We start from the raw sequence: 17,828 nt of genomic DNA, 5'->3' as shown, positions 1-17,828 counted from the left end.
GACTTGATTGAATGCGTTAACGACAGTTGTATTATGACGCTCGAAAAATAAAGTTTATTTATCACTGCAGCAACTCGTACTATTTAACATGGTGATATAGGTGGGATAAGATTACCACACCCGAGAAGTACCATAGCTAACTCATCATGACGTCCTTTAAAAGTCCTGCACAGTTTGTTCCCGGACCCGACCCAGCCTCAGCTTGGCGAGAATATAAAGATTCCTTTGAAATCTATTACGAAGCGGAAACAATCAAGACGCAAAGATCAACCTTCCTGCATATACTTGGGCCTGCAAGACGACAAATTTATAACACATTGAAGATCGACGAACAAGACAACGCTCGCACGATAAAGGTAATATTAAAGGCTTTCGACAAACATTATGCTCCTAAGAAGAATCTCGCCTATTTACGCTATGTACTCTTCATCACAAAACAAGCGGATCATCAATCTTTTCATGATTTCCTCACAGACCTTAAAACGAAGGCAAAAGTCTGCGAATTTGCGGAACTGACGGACTCTATAATCACAACGCTGATCGTAACAAGTATAAGAAAAGAATCCCTTCGCAAATCGCTATTGGCTGAACCTAATCTGGATCTCGAAAAAGCTACCAAACTAGCTCAAGCTGAAGAAATGGCAACCTCGTACGCGGAAGCTATGTTAACTGACTCACGCCAGTCAAATACCACCGGAATTCCAGCAACAAACGTTGACGCCATACAACACCAGAGATTTAACTCGCTGCGCGGACGTTTTCAACCAAGACAAACGTTCTCGAACTCAAAGGTCAACCAACACCACCGGTCCAACTTTCAACGACATGAACCTGGACGTCAACAAACCTTTTATCACAATCGGCCCTTTCCGGCGAATAATCAAGCAGGAGCTTCATCTCAAAATAATAGGAGACCTAGCTGTTGTTTCTGTGGACATCCGCATGAGCCAAATCGCTGCCCTGCTCGCAACACCACATGTCTTAAGTGCTCTACGCCCGGCCATTGGGCTACTGTGTGTCATTCTACCAATGAGTTACAAGCAAGCGGCAATGGGCATATGATAGAGGACGTCCAAGGACAAGATTACTATGATCATACCGATACGCAAGAGGATGTTCAAAGACAAGACTACTACGCTTACAACGCTCCTCAGCAACGAGAATCACCCAATCAGTATTTCAACTACTGCTTAACCCTGACCGCGCAATCATCCAATCAACTGAAGGTTTATGCTTTGCCGATGACCAAATCATGTGTTATTCAAGATAAAGAAGACTAAATATATGACGAAATATATATTTTCGACGAGCCAACACTCTTCAAGCTAGATACGGGCTCCCAAGTCAACATAATTACGCAAACAATGTACCAGAAATTACCGCATCGTCCCTTACTCCGTAAGCCAGAATTTACAGTTACTGCCTACTCAGGCCGCACCGTAGACTTACGGCATTGTAGACTTACCGTGCGCTTCCTACAACGCGGGGTCCACGTACCCATTTTACGTGACAACAGAAGAACGGACGCCCATACTAGGCGCAAAGGCCTCCATATCACTCGGATTAATTAGTGGTCGGCGTTTGGACAAGATAATCCACAGAATTTTGGTTAATCAGTTATTCGTGAATAATAATCAGATAATTATTCGTGATTACATTGCATTAATCATAGACTTCCCGTGGATAATTTCAAATTATGGATAAAGATAAAACAAACAGATATTATCCTATCCAAATGCCGACCACTAGGATTAATCCAGCACCATAGATATCCACTAGGACCGCGACCACCGCAATTCATTCACGCACTTACTCCAAGCCAACCTTCTCCGGCCATGACGAACGGAGAAGAGCATTACACTGCCAACTCAGCAACGCAAGAACTGGGTTTCACTTTCGAGCAGCTGACTCAACAATATTCGGTAGCGTTTGACTCCATAGGGAAACTTCCTGGACAATACTCAATCGAACTTCGACCAAATGTTACCCCAGCTATATCAGCAGCTCACCAGATCCCATATGCTTACCGACAAGCGGTCAAAAAGGAACTGGACAGGATGTTACAGTACGGTATCATTGTTCCAGTTCATGAACCATCAGAGTGGGTACACTCAATGGTGGTTGTACTTAAAAATGACAAGGATGTCAGGATATGCTTGGATCAACGAAACTTGAATTCCGCGGTAAAACGCCAACCATATCCACTCCCGTCAACACAGGAGATATTCGCAGAATTGAGTGGCTCACGACTCTTTACAGTACTGGACGTACAACGTGCTTTTTGGCAGATTCCACTCACGGAAGAGAGTTCAAGATTATGCACTTTTGCAACACCATTTGGACGTTTCCGTTATACCAGATTACCATACGGTGTAGTCACCGGTACTGAAATCTGTCAACATACGATTCGAACAATCTATCCAGCCAATGAATTTCCAGAAGTCCACATCTCGACTGACGACTTTCTAATCAACTCACCTGACCCGGCAGCTCACAAAAGCACCATCCTAAAAGTACTGGACAGAGCGATCGAAGTCGGACTCTGCTTCGGCTCTAAGAAAGCCCAATTTGCACTACCCAGAGTGAAGTTCTTGGGCAATATCCTCACACCGGCAGGAGTAGAAGTGGATCCATCTTAAGTGACAGCAATTTGTTCATTGCCACCTCCTCTTAATAAGGCGGAATTACAAAGTTTCCTGGGGATGATTAACTATGTCGTTAGGTTTTTGCCCAACTCGAATACGGATACCGCGCCATTAAGAACGCTTATCAAGAAAGATGTCGTATATCGGTGGGAAGCAGAGCACCAGATCCACTATGACAACCTGAAAAAGCTAGCCACCACAGCACCTATACTAGCTTTTTACAATTCAACGAGACCTATAACACTCTCTGTTGATGCGAGCCAAATAGGAGCCGGAGCAGTCATGCTACAAGACGGGCATCCTGTCGAATACGCGTCCACGTCTTTCACTCCAACACAATCCGGATATGCACAGATTGAAAAAGAGATGTTGGCAATAGTGTTTATTGTATTATGTCGCAGGCACGAAGATAATAGTACAAACCGACCATAAACGGCTTTTAGCGATAGTTAAAAAACCGTTACATTTGATCTCACCAAGGCTGCAACGTCTAGTTATGAGGCTTTTCAGGTACCAAATGGAATTAATCTACGTACCAGGAACACAGTTATATATTGCCGATATGCTGTCCAGAGCGCCCTAAAGCCAAACCCTAATCGATACCGACAGTTTAGAAGGTCCGAGAGCCGCCGTTTACGTATTAAGCACCTTACCACCACTCGCGCAGGAACGACAGAAGCAATCTACTGTAAATGATGAAGTCCTTCAAAAGCTCATGCAACTCATTCAGAAAGGATGGCCAGCTTCTCACAAAGCGTTTCCTGCTGAATTAAAACCATATTGGCAACACCAAGAGGAGATTCACACCATAGACGGCCTCGTATATAGAGGCACGTGTCTGGTCATACCAACGGTTATGAGACAAGAAATAATGGAGAAACTACACTCAACTCATCAAGGGATAAATTCATGTATTGCGAAGGCCAAACTAAATGTTTTTTTGGCCCGTCTCCAGGATGACCTAACGCGATACATCCAAGCATGCGCAATCTGCATTAACAGACAACGTGCCAATCAACCATTGCCCATGAAGCCACATCCGGTTCCGAACCTCCCATTTGAAACAGTTGGGACAGACTTATGCAAAGTGGATTCTCAAAACATCATACTCCTGGTGGACTACTTCACCAAGTTCGTTGAGGCGAAAGAATTAACAACCACAAATGCCCAGGCAGTAATCGATTTCCTCAACCCCCACTTCGCTAGGCATGGAGCCCCGCGGCGCTTAATGTCCGACAATGGACCGCCGTTCAATTCGGCTGCATTCAAGAACTTCTTGGATCAATGATCAGTGGAACACATCACGTCATCTCCTTATTACCACAATCTAATGGGATGACGGAGAGAACAATTCAAACAACAAAAAAACTCGATGATCAAAGCCAAACAAAATGGACGAGATTTGCAGTATGTTCTGATGGAGTACCGAATAACCCCAAAAAACGATCTTCCTTCACCAGCGGAACTGTGCATGGGACGGAGATTACGAACACCTATGACGACAACCACAAAAATTTTGGAACCCCATTATTCAACCGAAGCAGCGCGACAAACGCTACATAGCCGGCAAAGGACAATGATTACAAATCAAAGAACAATGAAACCATTGCCACCTCTGCATCTGGGCCAAGAAGTCAGATACTTTGCGCGACATCGTAATTGGCAATCCGCTACGATTATCCGTGTAGGACCGGAACCTCGTTCAAATCAAATAAGAACGGAGGAAAATCAGATATTTCACAAAACACGCACGCATCTACGAGCAATTCCTCTCCTCCTCGGTCAGGATCGAACTTAAGGCTTTTCATTGGCGGTGGCGGTTTTGGGGCAAAGCTCACTTAAGACTTGTGAGAGGTTGAAATTTTCGAGCAGACGACATTGACACGTGTGAAAATATACATCAAATTCAAAGTAGTAATTTTGGAACTTGGCAAACCGTTCAGCATCATGAATCGGTTAATTGACCGGTTTTGTTTTGGTTTCTTTTTCCACCGAAACTTAGCAGACTACACTTCGTCGTTGCTAATGGTGGTAATGGCATTGATTCTTTATTACCATAATAATAAAAAGTTAAGTTTGATTTGTTTATCTTATACAAACCTTTAAATAGCTCACCTCATATTTGTATAGGCGCAAATCACATACTCGTTGGTAGTTTATACCTTCAACAACTATGCCAGCCTTTTCTTTAAAGGGATACCTTAAAGTAAAGCATGCTCAACTAATAAAAGTGTTAATACCTTAATATGCAAGTTGATTACAAAACTTCAATGTTGGCAGATATCCTTAGAGGAAGTGCCCACCCTAGATAATTCGCCATTGCCAGTGTCAATGATAGAAATGTCATTACCACAAATCTATAATAAAAGAAAAGCATATGAATATTTCTATTTGTTAGACATGTGTGCAACGTTATTTACCAGTTGAACATTAATGCAATAGTTGCTTAATAAAAGGTAGAAGTATTTCTTTCGCTGTTGGTGCTTTGATTATAAAATAGGTACAGTTCATGGTGCCAAGTGCCAGGGAAGATGGCTGTGATAGTCATGGAATATATATTATAAGCATATCGAATCCGGCTTTCATGACCCATAAGGATTAGGCAATCATATTTGTATCAAAACACAATTATCTTGGTCATGGCCAATGAATGACGAAATACCTTCGCTATGGGATGGGGCCTCATTTCATGTTCCAATCATTTACTAGCGTGCCTCTGTTGCTTGAAACTTATCTTACAGAGCCAAACAATAAGTCAATAACAGAAAATATAAAATCTTTCTTTACTACTTACTACAGTCTACAGAGGACTTTGTTCGTCATAAGCCTCAGTGTAAATCCTCTTCGATTTGGGCAGAGTTCGACTTCATTTTCCCACAAAACAAAGGCATATTTTTTAAATTATAACAACGCAAACCCTTATATTTTGTAAACTAACAGTATTTAAAACAATAATTTAGTTGCCTTTCGTTCTAATGCCAACAACACCAAGAACAATATAGTCCATTACCTGCCATTACCGCCATTAGCAACGACGAAGTGTAGTCTGCTAAGTTCCGGTGGAAAAAGAAAGCAAAAAAACCGGTCATCTAACCAATTCATGATGCTGAACGGTTTGCCGAGTTCTAAAATTACCGCTTTGAATTTGGTGTATATTTTGACAGGTGTCAATGTCGTCTGCTCGAAAATTTCAACCTATCACAAGTCTTAAGTGAGTTTTGCCCCAAAACCGCCTCCGCCAATGAAAAGCCTTAAGTTCGATCCTGACCGACCAATCAGCGAGCTTAAGTCTGGGGGAGGAGCATACTTTTTCTGCAGAATACGGCCGCTGGAGCTAGCCCATTCAGATGATATGCCAGCCATAATACAGAAAGCACTAAGCATTGGTCCTCCGAATCGAAACGCTTTCAGCCCTCAGCGGGCGTTGGTAACAACCGATGTGTTATCACCGACTCAAGCTCCCAATTCGACACAACAGTGAAGATTCTGAAGTAATATGGCCTAGAACCAGCCGTGGTCGTATTAGCATTCCTCCAGTACGTTATGGACAAGAACTTTACCAAACCGATTTCCATTAAAGAAAAAAAAAATATTGAGAATAATAAAGAGAACAGATAATTATGTATTGTATTGTAAGACTATTTATGGAAAAGGAAGATGTTATTAAGGCAGAGCGATATCTATAATTGTAAAACAGTTTACGGAAAAGGAAGATGTTATAATGTATACTTTTTATTTATTTATGTAAACAGTAGGCTAGTCTATTTTCAACTCTCTTATCTTATCTAAAAACAGACATAGGGGGTAAGAGTCCCTTAAGAGTTCACCTGGTGACTTGATTGAATGGGTTAACGGCAGTTGTATTATGACGCTCGAAAATTAAAGTTCATTTATTACTGCAGCAACTCGTACTATTTAACACTCGTGAGACCATTGTCAGTAAAATCTTATCATCAAAAAATAGGCCCTAACAAACAGTTAATAGAAGACCAAAAATGTAACCAAAGGTTATGCACTAACAAAACCCTGGACTGAGGGTTTACAAACTATCGTAACACACATATTTCTTGGTTGCAGCAAGGTTAATTCAATTAATTCGTAAAAGAAAAATTTTTTTTTAAAGTCAATTATTCATAAAACATAAAGTTAATTTATAGTCAATTATTCGTAAAACACAAAGGTAATTTAAATTCAATAACTCTAAACATGAAGTTAATTCAAAGTCAAGTATTTTTCAAACAATAAACTAATTCAAATTCTTTTCCTTTTAAACACAAGTTAATGAAAAAATTATTTTTCAAACCGAACAAATGCAAGCCGAAGCACAATATAACTAAAAAATATATATAGAAAGCCAAAACAGAACGTTCTTTCAAACAAAGTAATTAAATTCATGAAAAAAATACTTAAGAGTGCGCACAGCTATATACAGGGGTACTCGTTTTATTCCAATAATACTTTAAAAACTAAAAAATTTTCTTCAAAATCTTAAATTACTAGAAAATTTATTTATCATTCTAGTCCATGAATCAAAACTCTTTTAGTCTAATCTTTAGGCCTAGTTAAAACTCTTTTTGAAACTGGATCCTGTGGTCGCAATACTCTACCAACGGGTCTATAAGTATTGAGATTAACTTTCACTATCACTCGAGTCGATAGTACTAAAAACATCGCTAGCCAGAGCAAAATTTGTCCTGTTCATGTATTTTTTTAGGCTTGACACCATGTAGGTTCCTTTAAGCGGCCTACCGTTTAGGGTCTCCAACCTGTACGTATGGGACGATAATTTGTGACGTATACAGAAAGGGCCATCAAAATTGGGCGCTAGCTTGGCAGCAAAATAATCGACTTTCTTTGAAAGAAAAAAGGGTTTTCTTAACACCAAGTCTGCCTTGTTAAACTCAAACTCCCTTTGCTTTTTATCATAATACTCCTTTTGTCTATTTAGGGCCGGTTTAATTTTTGCTTGCGCTTTTTCAACCGCTTCTATTATGCGCGGAAGGACACGTAGCGAATATAGCTTCTCCACCTCTGCATCAGAATAGTGATCAGGATCTTTGGAAGTAATTAAACTGGCAGGGATTCCTATGTCGCGTCCAAACATTATTGATGCAGGGGTGAGTCCAGTTGACTCTTGCACTGACGTTCGCAACGCCATTGCGAATAGCAGGAACCACCTGTCCCAATCTCGTTGGTCATTGTCTTGAATGAAAGAGGCTATCATACAGTGTTAAAAATGATGGTTTGAATGTAAACCCTAAAGGGGTATTTCATTTTTGTCAGAAAATCCAACCCTAAATGGTTAAAATTCAAACCACCTCCAAATATAATGGTTTAAAAAGATACCATACGTTATAACCAAAATTCTCTCAAGAGTTTAAAATAAAACCCTTTACGGTCTTATTAAAAACCGTTTCAGGTTAAAATCTAAACCATTTTCACCCAAAAAATTCACCTAATGGCTTTAATTTAAACCATAATTAGGTTTAAAAGTACTCCCTATTGGGTATACTTGTTTTGTGTTCTTAGTCACTTTTGTTTCTTATTTCAGTCCATTATGGTTTCCCATTTTATTTATTAGCCCCTACAACTTCCCAATTTAGTCCATTTAAATTCCTTATACATACCCTTTCTTTTATTTATTTATTTATTTATTTAACAAGGCTCGAGGGATAGGGTCGTGAAGCCACCAGGGCTTGGAAATGACGGGTCTCGTACATAATCCCCCTGGACATAATCCCCCCGGACAAAATCCCCCTATTTTGGATTTGCCAAGACTTTTTCCCCCCCGATTTTAGACGTGTTTGTACAAAATCCCCCCAGAGAAAACGTCCAGGACAAAATCCCCCAAAAGGAAAACTGTTCAACAAAATCCTACCGAAAGGATCATTTTATTGAAAATCCCCCAGATAATTCTACAGGGCCGGTAGGCCCTTGTAGATATGACATGACACCCTTCCGTAATGTTAAAGAAAAAGTCACACCTTTTAGGGTTAGCGTCCCATAGAAAAAGCATTAAAAAATTTTCGGTTTTTTAAGGCAATTGAAGCCGGCCATACGGAAAAACTATAGCGAAGTTAGTTTTCGGGATACTTCTAAATTAACAAGCATTTATTAAATCGGAAACTTACCTGTTTCGATTTTTAATTAATGAATTCTAATTTTTGTAATTTAACTAATTAAGATAGTACGTCAAAAAATTACTTTTGGGTCAGATGTCAGCCTAACCTTATAGCGCGCTTAAACCTATTTTCTTCATTTCGTTCTCGTTGACAACTAGGTTTGTGGGTGCTAACAAGTTACGTTGATATATTTCAAACGTTTGCTTTTATGTTGTAAATTCCTAATTTCATAGCAGACGACAGTAAGGCAACTAGAATTAGTTACTTTGGTATTTTGTCCGAGCTTGAACACCTTTGATTGGATTTGCTAATTATCTATAACACCCTTAATAACAAATACTTTGATATCAGGTCGAATTTTCGTCTAAAAAATTAATTCAGGTAAATAATTACAGTTAATAGAGGTTTTTATATCTTTTGAAGTAAGTTTTTTGACGTTCTTTACGGCCAAGGCTTAAGTTGTATAGACTAATGTCAATTCATGTTATTTCCCCATAGAGCTTAATACAGTCGAAGGCAGAGGGCTGCCATTACCCTATTTTAGTTACTCTGTGTAATTATAGTCTCATATAGTGTCTTTCCTCTTTAAAGATTATTAAAAAGGCTGATTTCCAGCTCTGAAGCCTCTCATTTGTTTTGGAATCCTGTGTATAGTCTGCTCAATTTTATGCTACAAACATAGCCTAACCGGGTTAACCCTAGGTTTTTTATGCTGTATTTACTTTTACCAACAGTGGATTTTGCTAATTCATAAATATAAGTAACAGTGGTGCTGATTAATCCTGGAGTACAGTGTCGTTATGTAATTTAATTAGTCAAATAATTTCCATGTTTACATCAGCGCAGATTTTTCCAATGTAACCACGTCAGCAACGGAGGGTTACGTTGTTCGCTATCTCCACAGTTCACATTGCCGTTTGTTTATTTGTTTAAATTGCTATGAATTGTTTAGGTATTTAATTTAATTACTGTTATTGAAGCCAAAGTTGCTAAACTATAGAATCACATCATTCATTAACATATGTTATAGATGATCTATATGTTACCGCAAATTTAGTACGTGGTATGATAAAAATTGAACACATTGTGTTGGCAAGAATGAAAAACTCTTCTAAAATTTACAATTAAGGTGCTTTGAAACTCATTTTATAAGCTAAATCAACACTGCCAAACCTCAATCCTTGATTAATTTAAACTTAATTAAGTATAATTAACGGGAATTTAAACATGAAATATACATTATGGATGAGAACTCGAGTAACTTTGAAATAAAATACTTAATTAAGATTAAAACTGCACAAGCTGTTAGTATAGCCCCATGTTTTCTATCTTATACTTAGTTTATTTAAATTATCTTTAAAGTACATTAATAGGCGCGAAATTCGAAAGTTTAAGGTAAAATAAGATTCAAAACCCGCTAAAAATTGCAATTAAGGTTAAGTATATATTGAAAGTCATTTTTAACCTAAATGTACACTGCCGAAACACAATCCTACGTTAATTTAAAATCAATTAAATATAATTAACGTGAAATCAAACCAAAAATATTCATTTTTTGGATTCAAAGCTCAAATAACTTTTAAATAAACTGTTTAATTAAGATTAAAACTACCCAAGCCATTGGTAAATCCAAACATACTGCGGTGTCACTTGTTGAACGTTAAAGCGACCTTCTTCACTTTAAATCCCATGACCTGCTCAATCTGGCAATCTTTGAAAACTCAACTTTCAGGTACTTCCAGTCCCATTTGATATACAGGGTCTTCAGTGTAGGAGCTAAGTACCATATCAAAATTTCAACAACGGAAATCTTCCTGAGGGAGAACTGACAGAAAGTTCATTGTGTTTTGAACACTGGAGCTGTTTACATTAGCGCAGTTCTTTCAACATTACCATATAAAATACACAGGGATTATGCGAGAAAAAACATCGTCTCTTTTTTTAAATAACTGTTTTATTTTTAAAAAATTATTGAAGAAAAAATTTTGTAAAAATTAAAGGACATTTTTCTAATAAAAAAAAATTATAATTTTAAACAATTGTAATTAGGAAAAAATAAAGTTTAAAATAATTCATAATATTAAAAAAACTATAGTTTAAAATAAAAATTTTCATTTAAAATAATAACACTTGAGAAAAAAAAATATTTACAAACCAATTAAATTTTATTGTTAATGCCAATCCTGTAAGGAAATCGTTTAAAATTGTGACTTAAATTATAATGATGAAGGTCCAATTCTGTAATTGTTTTAGTTGTGATAAGGGACATAAAGCTTACGAATTTAACTTGGCCTCTAGTTCATCCAGGGACATGTCGTCCCCGGAGCCCTCCTCCTCCGCCGGCTCGTCCAAGGAGATATCCTCCTCAACCGGCTGCTCCCCAACGCCTTCAGGCTGGGCCGGCTCCTCCCCAGCGCCTAGAGGCTGGGCCGGCTCCTCCCCAGCGCCTAGAGGCTGGGGGGGCTGCACTCCAGCGCCCTGAGGAGGGGTAGGCGCCTCCCCACGCGGAATCTCCGCCAACGGATTTTGTTGGCCATTTTGGACCCCTTTCAACAGAATTGAATAATACTTTGTACATTTTGACATTTAAGTATCAAACGAATTTTATACCACGAACGCGGCTCCAACAGTCGCGTGCCAAGTGGCCATAGCGATCACAATTATTGCAACGCCGGCCTCTGGCGTTGCGACCGCTATGGCCAACATGGCCTATGCGGCCTCCACGGCCTACGTGACCTCCACGGCCCCCGCGTCCTACGTGGCCTCCACGGCCCCCACGTCCTACGTGGCCTCCACGGCCCCCACGTCCTACGTGGCCTCCACGGCCCCCACGTCCTATGTGGCCTCCACGGCCCCCGCGTCCTCCACGGCCCCCGCGGCCTCCACGGCCTCCAGGACCTCCGCGTTCTCCACGACTTGGAGGCGGCCCCATTTCCCCCGTCGCAATACGGCCTCCTCCTCCACCTTCCTCGCTTCCATTACTGTTAAGGTGCACATGGTGCACCGTAACATGGCAGTTTTCCGAAAAATAAAATAGTTTATCCATTTTCGTAACTACAATTTGAAATAAAGACATTTATTTTTATGGTACTAATCTTTCTTTCACTCACGGACTATTTTCACATTCATGGAAGCTGATTTTAATAGTAAAATATATTAACGGGATTGAAAAACAGGGAAGAAAAAGGTTGCACTGGAATAATCTTAAGTCTTATTAATTTCAACAGTCTTGTAACCTTGTTTATCTTAATTACGGGCCTGTATCGTAATTTTAATATTCTGCCTTCTTTCTACTTCCCCTAAGCCTTAGCTGCAGCCATGAAAGAAAGCAGCGTTCATGAACCGAGGCTTAAGGGATATATTTTGAAAAAAGACGTTAAAAAGATTTCAAAGTGAAAATATAAGCTGTTGGTGCTTGAAAGGCTACTAATAATGTAATTAAAGGCAAAATAAATTCTATTTGTTAATAAATTTTCCATTTAAAATCATATTCCATGACAATAAGTATAAAGCTAAATTCGCTTACTTCTTCTGGACGCAATGTTTTAAAAGAGTAAGTGCGTTCAGCAATCACAACCAAGTTCTCGGTTTAATGCCGAATTGTAATTTTATACGGAACCGTAACCCAATACGCTTTTATGGTACACCTAGCTGAACGTTGCTAATGAAACCGGGCAATACGGTAAACTTAGTTTCTACATCTATAGACCTTTTCCGTGGTTTTAAAGATAAAATAAGAAAATTCAAATAATAACAGTTATATTTGCAATATTTCTTTTTTTTTTCTAGGATAACGACTTAAATTGCAGGAAACAATCACATAATAATTTTAAAAGTCGCGGTATAGCAAGTTTGTACTGTTTCAAGCGACATCTCTAGGAAAAACATGTTGAGGCTCTCTCTTAGAAGGGACGGCAAACAGTATAATTTCGGCATTAATGTTCTGTTTGTAACCTTTTTCTTGATCTTAATATAAGTTTAGTCATTATGGGTAATTTCTTTACTAAACTACCTGTTTAAAGTAATAAGCAAGTGTTCAGAATCTATTTACAATGCCATACAATAAACGATGCGTCATTCTTGGATGTTCAAGTTGTAGTGACAATCTAGCCCAAGATGGTTCTTACAGTTTACATTTATTCCCGAAAGGTATTGTAAACCTTAACAAAAAGTGCCTTTTTGGGCGACTGGGGTATTTGGCTAAGTATTTCCCAACATAAAGGTAATGGTGATCTTACTGAAAAGTGGATTCTGGCTACAAATCGTGGTAAAAAGTGGAAACCGAACAAAGTTTCCGTTATTTGTTCAAAACAATTTAGTGACGACGATGTTATTGTTACTAAAGGGAGAAAAAGGATGTTACTTAAACCACATTCAGTACCAATTCTTGGAACAATTTTACATAACGAGCTTGAAGAGAGCTCAAATTCTAAAATTCAACTAACAGTACATGACGATATAAATCTAGTACATGTTCAAGCTTCTGATGATAATGAAAGAGAAACAGCAATTAAATCAAAACCAACTGAAGGTAACCCAGCGCTTGTAGATAAAGTCATGACACCCTGCATGGATAGAATTAGTATTGAAACAGCGAAAATTGGCACCGAATGTAAAGCTACGCAAACAGTCATTACAATGGCTTCAAAAGGTACTCAGACACTTAACATAAACAATGCTTGGTTTCAATCGAAAGAAGTTATTCGGGTATTGCTACTAGAAGAGAAAACATTCCGAAATGATTGATTAGAAACAGTATCAAAACTAACCACAAATGAAGAATGTAGTATGAAGAATAGTTCGAAAGAAGAAATGGAAAACACTTTTTAATATTTTAAACAGATGCCAGAGATATTTGTAAAGAATACCTTTTAAATTCCTTCCAAGCTTAATTGCAACAATTGGAAACAACATGCGACGGAAGATGAAGTCTAGAAATTGTGAAAGGAACTAAATGCAAGAGTAATTTTTACTGAACATTTTGTCATTAAAAATCAATGACTATAGAATTGCATCAAAATAAATGTTTGCCTAATTTTCACAAATTTAAATAACATCAATGGCAGTTTTGAAAAATAGCTTCGCTTATTTTTTCTTAATTAAATCCATTTTTGAGATTTCATTCTGTGTACGTTATTTCAAATAAAAGTGAAAATTATTGAGATCACATTTTCCACAATTATTTTAATTATTTCGAGGCTTATTGGTTAAAATTTTCAAATTTCTTATAATTGAATAATCAGGGGTGTGCAGGTATCGCGGGTACCCGACTCGATATCTGAAACATATTTTTTTATGAGTCTGACAAAATCCCTATGGGTCCAGTTTATGACGCGCATGTTTCAATATTTCTGTCTTTCATAATTTAACAATTTAATTAGTAACAAGTTATTAATTAATATTGTTATGGGAAAATGGCTCAGCTTTGAAATCTAGGTTTTAATTGGACTGTAAGGAAGAACAAAGACTTGTCTGAATTGGACACGCGCAAGCTAATTTTGGGGATTTTGACGGACCCTAGGACCCAACGGGTAATTGAAAATTGGACCCTATACCCGCGGGTAAAATTTTCTATTACCTGAAGTTTACCCGCACAGCTTTTATCATAAGAGATTAAAAAAAAAGCAAACCTATTTCTTCATTAATAGACTTTTCCATGCTTTTAAAGGAAAAATATAAGAACAATATAGTTACAATATTTCTTTATTTTTTTTTCTAAAATAGCAACTTGACTACAGGAAATAATCACAACCACATATTAATTTTAAAAGTATTAGTATATAACAAGTTTGTGCTATTTCAAGTGACGACTTTAGGAAACGGTGTAGTTTAAGAAATATGTTTATCTATTTGAAGGAACAAACAGTAATTTTATCTTCTGATTTAATCAAAGAAGGTAAAAAACGAGTAGTAGAAGGCTTGACTGAAGTCTTCTGCCTTTAAAATATTCTCTCTGAACTTCCTATGTGGTCCTAAAATGCTTTCCCAAAGCTGCTAGTTCCGCTCCCGTTCTTTTTACCCTCCTTGATTTAATATAGTTTAAATTCCAATTGCAACGTGATACTTGTCGGTTTCAGTATTTATTCACTAAACTCCCTTTTACATACAGTCATGCCACCCTGCAACGAAGGAAGTATTGAAACAGGAAATATGTCACCAAATGTAAAGCTCAACTCTACCTGAATTTTACCACTTCTTCAAATTGAACATTCCACGCGAGTTTTCTTCCATACTATTTAGACGCACGTTTAATGTTTGAATCAAAACTCAAATTTATATCCTGGTCATAGGCCTAGTTGTGAATTTGGCTGTTAATAATTTCAACAATATTTCTCAAACTCCATCTTTCTAGAAAATCCAATGGCGTTTTGCATTTTTGTTAGCCACTTTTTAATTCATACCTTTAGACAGACGTGGATCGTTGATATGGGAATGGGTAGCAATGTGCAAGTTGTTGTTTTAAGTCATTTCAAATCAAAGCAAGAGTCATATTATATTGGCCTTGAATAAAGACGTAGTTCAACTCACTAGATTATTACTGAAATCCAACTATAATTAATTAATTGGCCTAAGTTGGCTATAAGTTTACTAATTTCGAAACGTAGCATTTAATTGAACGTTCAAGGATGTTACCAAAGTGTGCATTGCGATACGGCAACATTAAAATTGTATAAATTACGTTCGCGGGACCCGGAAATTTGGTAAAATTAAAAGAAAAGCTCTCACATAATAAATAAAATTAAAATTTAACTTTGAAGTCATAGAAACAAGAAAGATCGACCAAGGCTTGACTAAAACCATGGATGATGGTTAAAAAAACACAAATTTCAATGGAGGGTTATTCTCCGCATCTGAGTGGGGCGCTGTTTGTAGGTCTTACCGTGGAAGAAGGGGTTGGCCTTACAATCTTTTGCGTTATCCGTGGAGTACTAGCAATCTATTACCATGGAGTAGTATTAAGTGATCCAAAGAGAGAATTGGTGTATTTTAATAAGAATTTTCGTTTACACGACAATAAATCTACTCCACGCAAAATATCCCACGGAAACGACAATCAAACTCAGCCTCTCTCTAACATTTGCAAATTTCTTCGATAACATTTCAAACTAAACTGAACTGAACTGATCATAAGCTAGCTGGAAAATATAACACGTTGACACTTGTCTCGTGTTCATTTTTGGCTCGAGGACAGATAAATTCTTGTATTTTTGAATTTATTTCACGAATTCTAGGTTATAGGCCTACTTTTCTCCAAGCCGTTTAATTAGTTTTGCTGCAAGGGTTGCTTAGGGTTTACGCTTTTTTAAAAGCGTTCTAAGCTTAACTTTGCTGCTTTGAGGATTTATTAAAGTAAGATTTCTGTTGATTTTTATTCGTTGTTTGTGCTGTATTCTTTTATGTTTCCTTTGTTTGTGTTGTATCCTATTTTTCTTCTTTACGGCTTCTGTAACACTGAATAAAATAGACCTATTGTGGCACACTGAGAAAACCTTCAGTGACTTGGTAATAGACCTATTGTGGCACACTGAGAAAACCTTCAGTGACTTGGTAATAGACCTATTGTGGCACACTGAGAAAACCTTCAGTGACTTGGTAATAGACCTATTGTGGCAAACTGAGAAAACCTTCAGTGACTTGGTAATAGACCTATTGTGGCACACTGAGAAAACCTTCAGTGACTTGGTAATAGACCTATTGTGGCACACTGAGAAAACCTTCAGTGACTTGGTAATAGACCTATTGTGGCACACTGAGAAAACCTTCAGTGACTTGGTAATAGACCTATTGTGGCACACTGAGAAAACCTTCAGTGACTTGGTAATAGACCTATTGTGGCACACTGAGAAAACCTTCAGTGACTTGGTAATAGACCTATTGTGGCACACTGAGAAAACCTTCAGTGACTTGGTAATAGACCTATTGTGGCACACTGAAAAAACCTTCAGTGACTTGGTAATAGACCTATTGTGGCACACTGAGAAAACCTTCAGTGACTTGTTAATAGACCTTCTCTGGCTTGCTAAAAGACCTGTGGCTTTGCAAAAAAATAACTATAGTGACTTGGAAAGCGACCTTTTTGTGGCAACGAAACACATCTTTGTGTGCTAAATTTAAAAACTCAAAATGGTTTCTCGAGAAAAAGCTAGAAGGGACAAGAGACGTTTGAGACAACAAAGTCAAAGAGGGTTGATAGCTAAAACTAAGACTTTAGCGAACAAAAACAAATCAAAGTGCAAAAGGTACTATATAAAAAAAAACAGCTCTTTCAGAAGAAAAAATCGAGTGATGGACTCAATCGCAAGTCTTTATTGACAAGTTCAATAAAAACTCAAAAGGTTTTGCAGGCCCCTAAAATAGGTGGCGCTTCTCGACAAATAAAAGTTGGTGCGAACCCGACTAAGAATTATGTTAAAAAAGTCTCCTTTAACAAAGGAATTTTTAAAACAAAAAATAAAAAAATGATTGCCGAAAGTTTCAAGCGGTTTTTGGTGACGCGACTTACGGACCGTTTAATGACGAAAAGAACTTTTGCTAATTCACGTAAAAAGCAAAGTTCCAAATTTGCATCCCACAAACTCCTATGCCAGTTGCTATCTGGAAAAACATTCTATTTAAAAAGGCGAATATATTCGGCCTACCATGCAAGGCGCTCGTTACTTATTGAAGATTTCAAAAGTTTCGCGAAGAAAGTGCAAGAAATTGGATTGGTGGATAGTGACAATTTTATCAAAGTCATTGGAGGAAAAAGGCTTCACAGTAGTCTGGAAGAAGCTTTTTATCACCAGACAACATATTTTACTTTGGAGAATGATGGCAGAATTTTGAAAAACGAGGACCACGAAACGCGTTTTGAAAAAATTTTGCAGTTCGACGAAAATGGTCTATTAATAAAAGTGTTAAGAGAAAGCTCTCGTATCGGCGAAAAGGTTAATGAATTATGGGTTGATGAAAGTGGTAATTTTATTGACCAGAAAAGACTGAACAAAGGCATTGAACGCTGCTTGCAAGTTAATGATTTAGGGGTTGTCACGAATCTATTCAATGCAGTAGAAAACGTGTC

At 37.8% G+C, this 17,828-nt stretch overlaps 2 protein-coding genes across 2 annotated transcripts; one reads left to right on the top strand and one right to left on the bottom strand.

Annotated features, from left to right (window-relative positions):
- Positions 1–10,870: 10,870 nt before the first annotated feature.
- Positions 10,871–11,863, bottom strand: LOC149653725 (uncharacterized). Its single transcript, XM_089847148.1, has 3 exons — positions 11,378–11,863; positions 11,046–11,313; positions 10,871–10,950 (listed from the first exon to the last, which is right to left on the bottom strand). Exons 1-3 carry the CDS (start codon positions 11,841–11,843, stop codon positions 10,926–10,928), a joined length of 759 nt encoding a protein of 252 aa, XP_089703274.1. The 5' UTR covers positions 11,844–11,863; the 3' UTR covers positions 10,871–10,925.
- A 770-nt stretch (positions 11,864–12,633) lies between these two features.
- On the top strand, positions 12,634–13,661 carry LOC149653724 (uncharacterized). The gene is made up of 3 exons (XM_089847147.1): positions 12,634–12,916; positions 12,990–13,034; positions 13,113–13,661. The coding sequence occupies exons 1-3, from the start codon at positions 12,820–12,822 to the stop codon at positions 13,511–13,513; spliced, it is 543 nt and encodes a 180-aa protein (XP_089703273.1). The 5' UTR covers positions 12,634–12,819; the 3' UTR covers positions 13,514–13,661.
- The last annotated feature ends 4,167 nt before the right edge of the window (positions 13,662–17,828 follow it).

This window comes from Phalangium opilio, unplaced genomic scaffold (genome assembly GCF_054372755.1).
Source record: "Phalangium opilio isolate 3A_F unplaced genomic scaffold, DU_Popi_V2 ptg000082l_1, whole genome shotgun sequence".
NCBI lineage: Eukaryota > Metazoa > Arthropoda > Arachnida > Opiliones > Phalangiidae > Phalangium > Phalangium opilio.
Note: the sequence above shows the minus strand (reverse complement) of the source record. Positions and strands in the feature narration are given on the sequence as shown.

Excerpts from the sequence above, each read along its gene's own strand:
- LOC149653725 (XM_089847148.1), bottom strand. The coding sequence starts at position 11,843 with ATGTCTTTATTTCAAATTGTAGTTACGAAAATGGATAAACTATTTTAT. Across the intron at positions 11,314-11,377 it reads CTGTTGGAGCCGCGTTCGTG|GGGTCCAAAATGGCCAACAA; the intron begins GTATAAAATTCG and ends TTCTGTTGAAAG. Across the intron at positions 10,951-11,045 it reads CTAGAGGCCAAGTTAAATTC|GATTGGCATTAACAATAAAA; the intron begins GTAAGCTTTATG and ends ATTTCCTTACAG.
- LOC149653724 (XM_089847147.1), top strand. The coding sequence starts at position 12,820 with ATGCCATACAATAAACGATGCGTCATTCTTGGATGTTCAAGTTGTAGT. Across the intron at positions 12,917-12,989 it reads TTTACATTTATTCCCGAAAG|GTAATGGTGATCTTACTGAA; the intron begins GTATTGTAAACC and ends CCCAACATAAAG. Across the intron at positions 13,035-13,112 it reads GATTCTGGCTACAAATCGTG|GGAGAAAAAGGATGTTACTT; the intron begins GTAAAAAGTGGA and ends TTGTTACTAAAG.